This window comes from Oculina patagonica, chromosome 12, assembly GCF_052425735.1.
Source record: "Oculina patagonica isolate OP01 chromosome 12, crgOcupat, whole genome shotgun sequence".
Taxonomy (NCBI): Eukaryota; Metazoa; Cnidaria; class Anthozoa; order Scleractinia; family Oculinidae; genus Oculina; species Oculina patagonica.
This window is the reverse complement of record NC_135769.1, coordinates 11,911,185-11,923,922: the sequence shown is the minus strand read 5'-3', so window position 1 is coordinate 11,923,922 and position 12,738 is coordinate 11,911,185. Positions and strand designations below refer to the sequence as shown.

General features: G+C 40.6%; 4 protein-coding genes across 4 annotated transcripts in view; 2 read left to right on the top strand and 2 right to left on the bottom strand.

The window, feature by feature from the left end:
• LOC144633415 (uncharacterized) overlaps positions 1–6,467 on the bottom strand; it is a 39,320-nt gene extending 32,853 nt beyond the window's left edge. Inside the window, exons 1-3 of the mRNA XM_078492293.1 lie at positions 5,153–6,467; positions 3,068–4,734; positions 893–981 (exon numbers count right to left, since the gene is read on the bottom strand). Of these exons, the coding sequence (XP_078348419.1) occupies positions 940–981; positions 3,068–4,734; positions 5,153–6,467 (3,024 nt within the window). The 3' untranslated portion in view covers positions 893–939. The remainder of the gene's footprint in view (positions 1–892; positions 982–3,067; positions 4,735–5,152) is intronic.
• LOC144631613 (E3 ubiquitin-protein ligase TRIM45-like) overlaps positions 1–12,738 on the top strand; it is a 187,151-nt gene that overhangs the window by 141,076 nt on the left and 33,337 nt on the right. The gene's annotated exons all lie outside the window — the stretch shown is intronic.
• LOC144633414 (uncharacterized) lies at positions 6,497–8,476 on the bottom strand. Its single transcript, XM_078492292.1, has one exon. It carries the CDS (start codon positions 8,474–8,476, stop codon positions 6,497–6,499), a length of 1,980 nt encoding a protein of 659 aa, XP_078348418.1.
• On the top strand, positions 10,429–12,601 carry LOC144631626 (uncharacterized). The gene is made up of 2 exons (XM_078490108.1): positions 10,429–10,438; positions 11,000–12,601. The coding sequence occupies exon 2, from the start codon at positions 11,022–11,024 to the stop codon at positions 11,361–11,363; it is 342 nt and encodes a 113-aa protein (XP_078346234.1). The 5' UTR covers positions 10,429–10,438; positions 11,000–11,021; the 3' UTR covers positions 11,364–12,601.

Sequence of the window (12,738 nt, the reverse complement as noted above, 5' to 3'; positions counted from 1 at the left end):
CTAGGGCCAGTTTGTCAAGACGGAACAACTTTTCCCTTCGTCCCGCCCCGACAAACTGTCCCTGGGTCCCCTAGGATGTTTATTACCAAGAGTTACAGTATGGCATACGGCACGTTGCAATCAAGATTTGTGACAAACAGAACCAAAACAATATATAAACAACATGGGAACAAGTACTAAATGTTATGGATACAAAGTTTTAAGTTAATAAACGGCAACGCCTGGAACTCGAACAAACGCCGGGACCTCGATCAAACGCCCCCGGCGTTTATTTAAAAATTAGCTGTTTTGATCCGGCGTTTAAATGAGGCCGGCGTTTAATCGGGGTCCGGCGTTTAATCGAGAAAATACGGTATCTATGTTTTGTAATTAAGTCATCAATCGAGATTGGAGGTACGTTGTGGCTTAGTTTCATCAGATCAAGGCAAATGTTTGGAGGTTGAGGTTCATAACATCAGCTTCTTTTTTCGTAAAAAATATTTTCACTAGGCTTTGGCTTTCTATTCCTCAACGTCAAGAACAGTTTCTCGTTCAAACTGGTTTTTAAGACCCAATAAATAAGCACGAAGTCCAGCTTTGTCAAGGCGCGAGTTTCGTCCAGCTTGGAGGAGCTTAGTTGCCAGTCTGAACACTGCTATTTGTTGAAGACCCTCTGTTGACAGCAGCTGACTCGTTTAAAGAGACACGAAGGATAGAGTTTAGCTGTGTATAGACAATATAATATACAACTCTAAAAATTTAAAATAATCACTGGTAAGCTATATATGCCCAAAACTTTGACTGCTTGCTAAACCGGACACACTTGTACTATTTAGTAAGTCAACACCCCTACCTCCCCAAACTAAAAGATCGCGTAATTAACTCTGTCTTCAAATCCTTCATGTATCATTACCTCTTTCTGTCTTGTTAACTCAGTTGAAATTTCTCGTGCTTCCTTCACTATCGACTGCGGCAGTGTCGAGAATTCAGCGAGTTGAACGCCTACAATAGACGAAACTCATTTTATTTCCTCACTAGTTTTTTCTTACTCCACTAACTATAGGCACATATAAACCCTACTACCCATGGTTTACCATATGGTTTGTTGTTTCTTCGGTTGAAGGATACACTACAAGTAGTACCTATACTACAAAGATCTTTCAGCGAGAAAAGGCAAAATAAACCAAGCAGGAAAATGGCCCCAAAGAAGCTGGGGTCGGGAGCTAGGGAAAGTTGTGAATGTTCGTAGTTGAGTTAGAGGTCTTACAGTTGCATATAAAGTCGATACTTTACATCAAGTGTTAGGCCCCGTTCACACTGATCCGGGTAAATTTGAAAACGCATTGTTTTGAAGACGCACTGAATTCACGCTTGTTGCTCGATTAAACCATTTATTCCAACTGAAATTGAATCTTCAGAAACTTAATATACAAAACAATTTTAAAACCGGAAAATCAGGTTGTCAATCCACAGGCATCAATCAAGTTGTGTCTGTACAAACAAAACCGCAAACGTGACTTGTGTTACATAACAAAAATAAAAACGTGACTGTCCGCAACACTCCCCCTAGTTGCTCACCTCAGTGTGAGTCAACTACATTCGTTTTGAAAACTAAGACTGTATCTGTCATCGCAATGTTCGATGTTTATAAATGTTCGCGTTATTTACAAGCATAAAATATATATATATATGTGGCGTAAAAAAACGGTATTGTAAAAAAGCTGTTTTTTTACAATAATATATTTTGTAAAAAAGCTGCATTTTTACACTTATATATTTGTAAAAAAATGATTCGAAGGCTGTAGCTTTCTTTCAATTAAAGCAAGTGTTCTGAATTTTTCTGTACGCTTTAAAGGCTCTTACTAGAACTATTTGGCAGTGTCATTCTGTATTTTAATGTGTGAAAATGTATATGGCCGGTTTCCTTTCAAATTTAGGTTTGTAAGAAAAAGGTCTGTCTGCCATACATGCAGCTCAGCAAAGACTAATTAAAACTGCGTTTTTTTCGTTTGTTTCAAATAAATTTAAATAGATAAACACTGGAGCAAGTTCTTCGTATTATACTCTAACTCTTAGCCTAAAAGCAGACGTTTCTTGTTGTAAACAAATTAAAATTTCAACTCGCCGACCGAAGGCCGCTGGATCGGAACGATGACTGTTTAGTTTTGATGAAGCAGCTGGCCTCAAATAATAAACCGCTTCCGTTCTTAATTTTCGCATCACCGAAGCACGAGTTTCGTATGAATGTATTTTAAATAGAGGTAATTTTAAGAAGTGAATATCCTTTAATCACTAAATGATTTAATTTTCGTGACCCTTGCCTGACCCTTGCGTAAACATTCACACGTCGAAACAGATAAGCCTGTTTCAGTCCCTCGTTATTTTTGCGAACAGAAATCAATATCTTGTCCATCGAAATGAAACAGGCTAGATGATATGTACCGGGCACGCAAGATCGCTTCATTATCACGCACACAAGCAACAAGGCAACTGAACAGATCTAGAAATGCTACACGTACACGTTGCGCATAATATTAATGTTGTGACTCAGTCGACTTAAGGCTTTAAGACAGTTGTGCTTTGGTACATGGGTTTTTGCATACCCTAATTCTCCACTCAAATTCTCTAGAGGTACTCTATGCAGCATCTTGCTGTTTTTCTGTAAAAAGCAGCTTTTTTACAAAGATATTTCTTGTAAAAAAGCAGCTTTTTTACAACTATATAACTGTAAAAAAGCTGCTTTTTTACGTAAAAAAGCAGCATTTTTACAATGATATATTTGTAAAAAAGCTGCTTTTTTACATAAAAAAGCAGCTTCTTTACAAATATATATTCCTGTAAAAAAGCAGCTTTTTTACAATTATATAACTGTAAAAAAGCTGCTTTTTTACATAAAAAAGCAGCTTTTTTACAAATATATATTCTTGTAAAAAGGCTGCTTTTTTACAATTATATATTTGTAAGAAAGCTGCTTTTTTATGTAAAAAAGCAGCTTTTTTACAAAAACCGTTTTTTTACACAACATATATATATATATATATCTGTACACAGTAACATTTAAGCTTCTCAGTTCAGTTCAAGATTTCACCTCGAGCGGAACCACATGTTGAATGGGTCGTCGTAATCGTTGAATTGAACTGCTATTCGTGTCCGTAACTTTAACTGAAACTGCTCGCACTTTTCCATCTCGGCCAGGGTGCAATTCCTCTACTTTCGCCAGCTTCCAGAAACTTCGACGAACGCTGTCATTTTTGAGAATAACAATGTCCCCAACTTTGACTCCTGTAACGCTATTGTCTCCATTTAGCCGTGCGTTCTTGATAGCATGTTCTCTTAAACTCGTTAAATATTCATTTCTCCACTGGCGAGTGACTTGTCCCAGCAAATGTCTATGATGTTTAAGTCTCTTCGTCAGGGAATCGTAGGTACTGGTGATTTCGAAGTGTTGACTATTCGGGGTTGTTGTAACTCTTCGACCATAAATCAAATCCGATGGCGTTAAGGGATATGAGATGGAATCCTCGTCGTCGTACACATACGTCAACGGTCTTGCGTTGATCAGCCCTTCTATTTCAGTTAACAGCGTACTCAGTTCATCGTAGGTGAGGGTAGACCTTCCAATGGTCTTTTGAATAGGAGACTTTACGCTACGAACGAGCCTTTCCCAGTAGCCTCCCCACCACGGCGCCTTTTCCACGATAAAGTTCCAAGTGATTTGATTGTTGGTCAAATATCGCCAAACTTCCGGTGATCGTACTAATTTTCGAATGTCCTTGCTTGCGGACTTGAACGTTTTAGCGTTGTCAGATTGAAGATTAGCTGGAAGTCCCTTTCTGCTGGTGAATTTTCTGAAAGACAGAAGGAAATCTTGTACTCCAAGTCCGCGGGTCAACTCTAAGTGCACTGCACGCGTTGAAGCGCATGTAAATAAACATACGTAAACCTTGATACATTCAGCGTTATGAGCATTTTCCTTTACGTAGAATGGCCCAGCGAAGTCGAGTCCAACATTAGTAATAGGTGGGTCGTCTGAGACTCGGGTGTTAGGAAGGTCAGCGAACGGTGGTGGTTTGCATGGAGCTGCATCGAAACGTCGGCAGACGACGCAGTGACGAATGATTTTCTTAACTGTCTCCCGACCGCGTAGAATCCAGAACCGTTCTCGTAGGGTTGTAAGCGTGTCCCTTATTCCAGAATGCTTGACTAAATCGTGAATGTGTTTTACAGTGAGATTGGTGAAGGCATGCTTGGATGGTAAAAGTATCGGAGTTTTTGTAGAAACCGATAGAGGAGCATTTGTGATCCGTCCCTTGCACTTGATAATTCCATCGTCGTCGAGAAACAGTCCAAACTGTGTAACACGTGTAGGTGGCGTTAATTTCGGATCCTTTCGCGTTAAGAAAGCAAGTTCATCAGCAAATGACGAAGCTTGAACCGATTGTAACCACAGATTCTCGGCGTTCTTCAATTCGGCGGTTGTTAAATCTTCGAACTCTCCTTTCCGGTTTTCAAGTGTTCGGTTCTTGAGTTTGTTGATGAACTTGATTACATATGCGGTTACTCGAAATAATTTCGTTACGTTGCTGAACCGCCCAATGTCGATTATCTGGTCAACCTTCGGGTTGAGTTTATCGCAGACAGTGGTTACAAGGGAATGCGTTACATCTGGTACGTTTTTGACTGCTTCCTGTAAAATTTCTTCGTTCAATGGTTCCGTCTGACAGGGGCACCCATCGAGAATATAGTTCAAAACCACTTAAAGATAGCACCGTTGAACGTATTTTAGTATTTAAACGGTAGATATAGGCATATTTGTATCCCCTAAATTTTTTTTATCTGTTCGGATTTCCTAGCTGAAAGTCTAGTGATCCGAAAGTTATAGGGACCCAAACTTACCTTTTCGAAAACATTCCAGCCAGAGAAGGGCTCCCGAAAATTCTAGGTGACCTTTTTAGAGTAAAAATCCGTTAAAAATGAACAATTATACCATTTTTTAGATATTCGAAAATCCTAGGAAAGGCAGGCAAGCAAAAAAATTTACAATGAATGTTCCGAAAATTCTAGATCTCAAATCGTCTTCCGAACAGATATTTTAACGAAATATTCCGTTGGGTGCCCCTGGTCTGAGAGCTTTCAGGCCATTCAGTCTCGGGTCGATAAAGAAAACTCGGACCGTTCCACCATGTATTGCTGTCAGAAAGTTCTTTCGCCGATAGTCCTCGTGAGGGTAGATCGGCTGGATTTAATTCTCCTGGACAGTGCCTCCATAAATCTTTGGGAGTTAAACGTCGAATTTCTTCTACTCTTTGAGCGATGTACTGCTTCAATACTCTTTCATTTTTGATCCAGCAAAGAGCGGTTGTAGAATCACTCCAGAGAACGGTAGGGTATTCAGCTCCAACAGACTTTAACTTGTTAACAACACGGGCCAAAATTAATGCTCCTAGTAACTCCAATCGAGGAATTGTCTGCCTTTTGATAGGAGAAACTCTCGATTTTGAAGCGACCAATTTAACTTCGACTCGACCATCGCTGTACGTGTTTCGAATGTAAACCACAGCGGCGTAGGCGCGTTCTGAAGCATCACTGAAGCCATGTATCTGAATGGTTACTGGTTGTCGCGAGAAATAGCATCGAGGAATACGATGGCTGTCAATGAACTTCAGATCTTGGAGACACGATTTCCATCGGTTAAGCAAAGTTCCTTGTAATTCGTCGTCCCAATTTGTTTTGTTGATACAAAGTTCTTGAAACAAGATCTTCATCTCTATTGTTAGAGGCGTCAAAAAGCCCATGGGGTCGAAGATCTTGGCCGTAACCTTGAGAACAGATCGCTTGGTGAGAGGAAGTGAACTCGCAAATGAGCAAAGGTCGGAAAAACTGAAGAGCATTTCGTCAGTGAGAGTGTTCCAGTTCATTCCTAGAATTTTAATCACTGTATCCTCGTTGTCAGAAGTCGCTGAGTCACAACCAACACTCGATTTAGCGAATGATTCGTCATCTTCTTTGTTGACATTCATGACTTCCTGTTGTGTGTTTGTTGATCCTGGTGAACTTTCAAATTTCGCAATTTCCATTTGTAATTTTCTCGAATTGGATCGCCACTTTCTGAGATTGAATCCTCCACTTGACATAACTTTCTTGCATCTCTTGTAAACAGCGAGACCTCTTTCCTCGTCTGACTCCCCCGTTAACAGGTCGTCCACGTACAGAGATTGTTCCAATAATTCAGCAATTTCGGGGTCACTTTGTTTGTTGAGCTGCAAGTGATGCAAGATTGTCGCACCCAAAATAGCAGGCGAGGGGCGTAACCCAAACACCAGCCGTGTGAACTTGTATTGTACAATCTGCGACTTATCGGAAGTTGGGTTTCCAAACCATAAAAATCGAAGAAAGTCTCGATGATCCTCTTGAATTCCCACCATAAGGAAGGCCTTTTCAATGTCAGCTGTGATACCGACAGGGTTTTTCCGAAAGTTCGCTAGCATATTGAAAACATGTGGAATGTGATTTGGCCCTAGTTGTCGGAGGATAGCGGCAAACAATCTTCTTTCCACGGTAATTTGACTTCGTATCGGTCTCCGCTCCATGCAACATCGATTTTGAATGATTCGTCGGTTTCGGTTTCAGGTTGAGCCAAATCCTTAATGCCAATTGCTTCAGTCTCCCAAAAGTCCTTTAGAGTGTTCGTGAGAACGTCGTCTTCGTTTCGGGCAAATAGAGCGTCATGGCCTTCGATTATTAAATTTGAATGCGAAACATAACTTCGATCGAGTGTTCCATTGACTGGACCGGACAGCAGCCAACCGAGTTTGCTTTTTACGGCAATAGGACCTTCGTCTCCTCGTCTTGTCTCCCCCGTTACAAAATCCCAGTAATAATCGCAGCCGATCAGCATATCAATCGAACCTTCGGCATCATACGGCTCATCCGCTAGCTCCAATCCATCCAAATGCGGGTAGTTTACTGAGACCTTGCCAGGTAGAGGCGAACAAATAACGGGGAATGTCAGAGCAGAAATGTTAATGGCATCATCTCTTCCTGAAGACTTTCGTATTTGTAAATTCACCACATCGCAATTCTGCTTCTTGTACCTTGCTTCTCCAAATGTGTTAAGGTTGAGCTTTTCCTTTTGTAGAGGCTTCAGTTGTAACCTTGATCGCAGATTATCTGTAATGTACGACCGCTGGCTGCCATTGTCGAATAATACACGGATTGTGGTCGATTTTGTTCCCTCGTCGTTTGTGGCGATCGCAGTGACCGTTTGCAACAAAACACTTCCCTTGTTACTGGACGTCGAAGTGGTTAACTGAGTTGTTGGGGTTTCTGCATTAGCCGTGTTGACTCGTGTGGCGTTACCATAATTTTGAACTTGTGTCTCCGGTTCGCTTTGAGGCGAATTTTCCTTGGGAGTTGGTGGCTGAGAATTCAGTGGTTCACCGGGTGATTGTGCTTGACAAATCGATTGATGATGCCTTCGCTTGCAATTTCTACAACTCTTGTCGCACTGATCAACTAGATGTCCCTTCTTCAAACACATAAAACACCTTTTGTCGCGTCTAAGAATGTCTCTTCTGGCGTTGATATCTGTTACCTTGTTGCAAGAAGCTGAGAAATGTCTTTCAGTGCAGTAAACACATTTTGGAACAGTCGATTCTGGCTTTGAAGTGGCACCAAAAAAGGCTCCAGCTGTCGGTAACGGAGGTTTGGGGGGCGGTGGACGCTTAACTTGCTCGGTCGCGGCCTTTATCTTCTCGCTAATCTCTCTCGCTTCAATTTCACTTTGTATAAGATCAAGCAAAGACTCGATTTCCCAAACGTCTTGAGACGTATTTCTCGCCACTTGTACGCGAATTTCGGCAGGAAGTTTTGCCATAATGATTGGAATAAGCAAGCTGCCATACTGATCCGACTTGACTCCCAGAGCTTCAAGTCCCCTGATGTTTACGCTTATTTTGTCGTACAGAAAACGAAGTTGGCTTGGTTTATCCACCGTACAGATGTTCAGTTTAAGAAGCTCTTCCATATGAGCGGAAATAAGCTGTTGCGGTTTGCCGAATCTCTTTTTCAAGATGTCCACTGCTGACTCGTAGTTTTCCTCTGTTACTGGCAAACCTTCAATCGCGCGTGATGCACTACCTTCTAATAACGAAACAAGATAACTAAACTTGTCGACGTTTGTCAACCCAGGATTAGAATGAACTGCACTTTCGAACGTGTCCCAGAAGGTGCGGAATTGTGTAACATCTCCTTTAAACCTACGAAGTGTCAGTTTTGGCAATTTTGATCGAGCCACTTTTGGAGTTTCTGTTCCAGTTCCCGAGTTTTGCTGCTGTAGTGGTGGACTTGCTGAATACGATCCAGGTGGTGGAGGAGGAATGTAAACATCGTCCGTTCCTTGAGATCCTTGAGATCCTTGAGCGAGGTTAGAGGGTTCACTTGAACTAAGCGGGTTAATGGGCGTTGTTCCTTGTGAAATAGCTTCGATCGCATCCATTACGCGCATTTTAAAATAATAATAATACTTTATTCAAACACACACAAATTGTATCTGAAAAGGAGGACCACGAGGTTATCCCTATTTAGGTCCCCTTACTAAAATTACAATCTAAAATTTAAAAATTTCTATTGCGTAAATAATGAGCAATTTAAAATTTAAAAATTTAAAATATCTATTAAGTAAATAATTAACAACCTAAAAAATTAAAAAATTAAAAAACTATTTCGTAAATAATTAACAATCTAAAAATCTTCAGCGTATTCGATTTCCTCTTCGATATCCTCTACCTTGCATACCGCAATGATTTTCTCGTCGAATTGATGAATTAATTCTAATTTTTCCTTTAGAATCCTTTCGATTCTCGCCAATTGATTCCTTGCCTGTTGATCGAGTGGATTTTCACCATGTAATATAGTGTCGGCTTTTCCGATGAGCTTTGTAACAACTCCCTTGTTACCCGCACGCGTCGCTCGCAGTCTTGGAAGTGGATCCTCCTTTGGAAGTTGATCTTCATTCGGCTCAGTTTGATCCCCTTCTGTCGATGTCATGTTTTCCCCAATGTCGTGAATCAGTGCCCCACGTTGGGCGCCATGTTTTGAAGACGCACTGAATTCACGCTTGTTGCTCGATTAAACCATTTATTCCAACTGAAATTGAATCTTCAGAAACTTAATATACAAAACAATTTTAAAACCGGAAAATCAGGTTGTCAATCCACAGGCATCAATCAAGTTGTGTCTGTACAAACAAAACCGCAAACGTGACTTGTGTTACATAACAAAAATAAAAACGTGACTGTCCGCAACACGCATCTTTTTTTTTCCGGTTAGGCCAACCGTCCACACTGAAACTGCGTTAAGCTTTAAAAAAACGCTCATGATCACCCATGAAGCGTATCGTTTTCAAATTTACCCGGGTTAATGTGGACGGAAAAAATTTTACGCGGCGTTTTCAAATTTCTCCGTTTTCAAATTTACCCGGGTCAGTGTGGACGGGGCCTTAGACGTATCATATGTACACTCAGGACAAGAGAATTACGACGACTTAAAGGGAAAGTGCCCTGGTTAGGGACCTGTCATTATTTATTGGGGGGGGGGGGGGGGGGGGAGGGTCACTACTTTTTGAGCGCCAGTTTGGGAAGGGCCATTACTTTGTAAACTGTATTTAGGGGAGGGCTACGACTTTTTTAAGCGTAAAACTCTACCAAGTGTCTCAAATGATTTTTATATTAAGTTCTAAATTTTGAAACTGATGTTCACCCTTTCTCGTGATATCAGAACAATGGTGTTGACAAAAGGTTCAAGTCAATATTCAAGTATGGCCAGTGATAAGCTCTTCTCTTTTCAAAGTCTGTATTTAGAGTTTGCTTTACCTCTTTGCCTTTACTACATATTGTCTTTTGCCCTTGGCAACAGTAAAACATTTCGTCAATAGTGCTTTTATATTACTAGTAAGTTGCAATAGGTATTGAATTTGTACCTTTAATAACAGGTGTTTTTCACTGGTATAAATTGATAACTTTTATTATTTTTGAAAGTTTTGAGTAAGTTTCGTGTGATTTTAGAAGAAGGTAAAATAAAAAAATTTCCCCGGGGGAGCATGCCCCCGGACCCCCCTAAACGTTTTTGTGTAATGTGAAACAGCTCTTTGAGTCAAGGCTTCTTGGGCCTTACGCATTAAGCTTGAAACTCATGTAATCAGATGCAATCTCCATTGAAGCAATTATTTCCAGCATGAAATAATTTTTTTATAAAACACTTCATTTTAAAGTGCACCTAATCAATGATCGTCCCAAAACATAGTATATCGCTACTTTTTAGTTTCCTTTCGTTACCCACTTTTAATAGCTCGAAACAACAGCGATCTAAATGGCATTGTGGAAGGGCCATATTGTTGCTAAGAATCGCGAAAAACAGATCTAGGAGGAATCGATATTTTGCAAAAGGAGACACAAGACAAGTATGTCACTATCCTTTGTCAAAATCTTACTCCATTATCACAGACTCTCCATGAGGCTCTCCTGAACCTCCATTTAAGTAAGGAGCCACTGGCAATAAGAGGCTAAGGAGTCACCTATCTCCTGTAAGGGGCCACCTCTCTGCCATAAGAGGTTGCCTACCAGCTGGCCTCGTTTGTACACAGACCTTACTGCGTTCTAACCTACATGTAGCTGTTAAAGGTTAAATTGGTTTTCAGGTTAAACCTGTTTCCAGTCTGTTCAAACTTGAAAATAACAATCTGTTGGACTTCCTTTTGATGAATTTGAGTTATTTTATGTCATTGTATAATTGGTATCTTCAGGTTAAAGCATGGAAACGGATTTAACTTAAATACCAATTTGACCTGCAAGCATAGCCATGCCCAGTTGCCCTAGCAATACGGGAGGGAACCTCCCTCTCGTTACCTCCCTCCCTCTCCCTCCAGGAAGGGTGTGGTGGGGTGGGTACGGCTACCAAAGGCTATCAGCCCTCCCGCTTGGTAAATAACAATTTTATTTATTCTTGCTTCATCAATTTCCAGACAATCCCAATCCCAATTCGGAATGAGAGCCAATACGAATAGCAGATCAAATGAGGACCTTTCGTTAAACATGGATGGGTCGGGCGGTGTAAGTACGATAAATATGGACGATATTTCACCCAACGCGCCTGGTGGCTCAAAAACCTCGTCAGTCGGGGGACTAGGCTCTCACGGGGGTGGTGCAAGTGTGGATAATCAGCAGCAGTTATCGCAGGCACATTTGTTGGAACAGTTGATTGGAATGCAGAATGCGATCGAGTCTATGGAGACTCCAATGGAACAAAGCGAAGAAACAATGTCTGTGTTTATGAACATGCTTGAGGCAGACGCTGGACTCGGCGGGGATTTCGAGGGTTTATCATAACACAGGTCTAGGCGAAGTTCTTGTGTGAGTTTTGTATGTCTTTTTCTTATACTGATGATAGTGGAAAGTTTTCGTGTTTTAAATTTCTAGTGGCAAATTTTCTTGAAAGAAAAGAGAGAAAGAAAGTAGACTTATAATGCTTATGCCATCGAAAGTTTTTTCTTTGCCATTTAAATGTCATTGCCAATCGACGATTAGACAAGGTGGTAGAAAATTTTGATTCAAGCGCAGTTCGGTTCAAATGGAGGTATCTTTACTGCGTCACGGAGCTAGTTCTCAGAAACAGTTCCACAAAAGGCCCTTGCCTCCATCGGATCGCCAGACCACTGCAGTGTTCGGCTTTAACATTTAAGCGGTTCCCCACTCTCCAAAATGTTTACAAGGAGGACTTCCGTCCTTTCTTTTGTCAGCAAGGCAGTTAGAGCTTAGATAAAGTTGCAATCCTTTGACAAAAGGATTAGAACATGACAAAAGCCTGCCCTCGCCCCAGGCGCCATCGCGTTTTGTCATTCCCATAACTCCACGCGCACCACGCATCAAGCGAGGAGGGAGGAGACAGTTGTAAGTCATACTAGCGGGCAGAAATACTGGCTTTTGTCTACGAACACTGCTGTCAGCAGTCAGTACACATTCACTAAAGTCTTCTGTCTCACTAAAAATGTTTTAAGCCGGCAACTACGCCGCTTTCCTTTAATTCCGTTTTTAAATTATTTGTTACCGAAAGCTATCACTGACGAAGTTAAGAGATTTAAGGGAATCATGTTTCTAACTCTGTAGCTAGCATTCGTAACAGATTCTAGAATTTTAAAAGAGTAGAATGTAAGGGAAAAACGAGAAAGAGAAGAAAGAAGAAACAGTTCTACCGTATTTCCTTAAATAATAGCCCAGGTAATTTTTTTTATCATTTACTCCCAAAGGGAAGGGAACAAAATTGTATTAACAAGTTTTTATCTGCGGGCAGAAAGAAGAAAAGAAAAGTGATGAAACCTGTTTTAGCAAACTGATGTGAACATTTTGAATTGACAGGGCAAGAGACGGTTGTCTTTGCGGGCAATAAGAGTAAAGACGAACTGGATTATTGTTCGAGGGAGTACGGTTTTTTTTTTCATTTTAGAACTGTTGCGTTTCTTTCTCATAAAAGTTATTATAAAAAGTGTAAGTGGTTGTAAATAGAAAGGAAAAACAAGAATAATCAAGTAGACATAGAAATAAATAAAATACAAATTTTTATGTCTTCTTTTTTCTTTCTTGCCGTATCGTGTCTTTGTCGGCGCTTTCTTAGTCTACCTTTTCTCTTTGTTTTTATTATTTTAAACGCCACGTGAAACATTCAGAAAGTCCAAAGATCAGACATCTTTTTTTAACGCTATTTCAT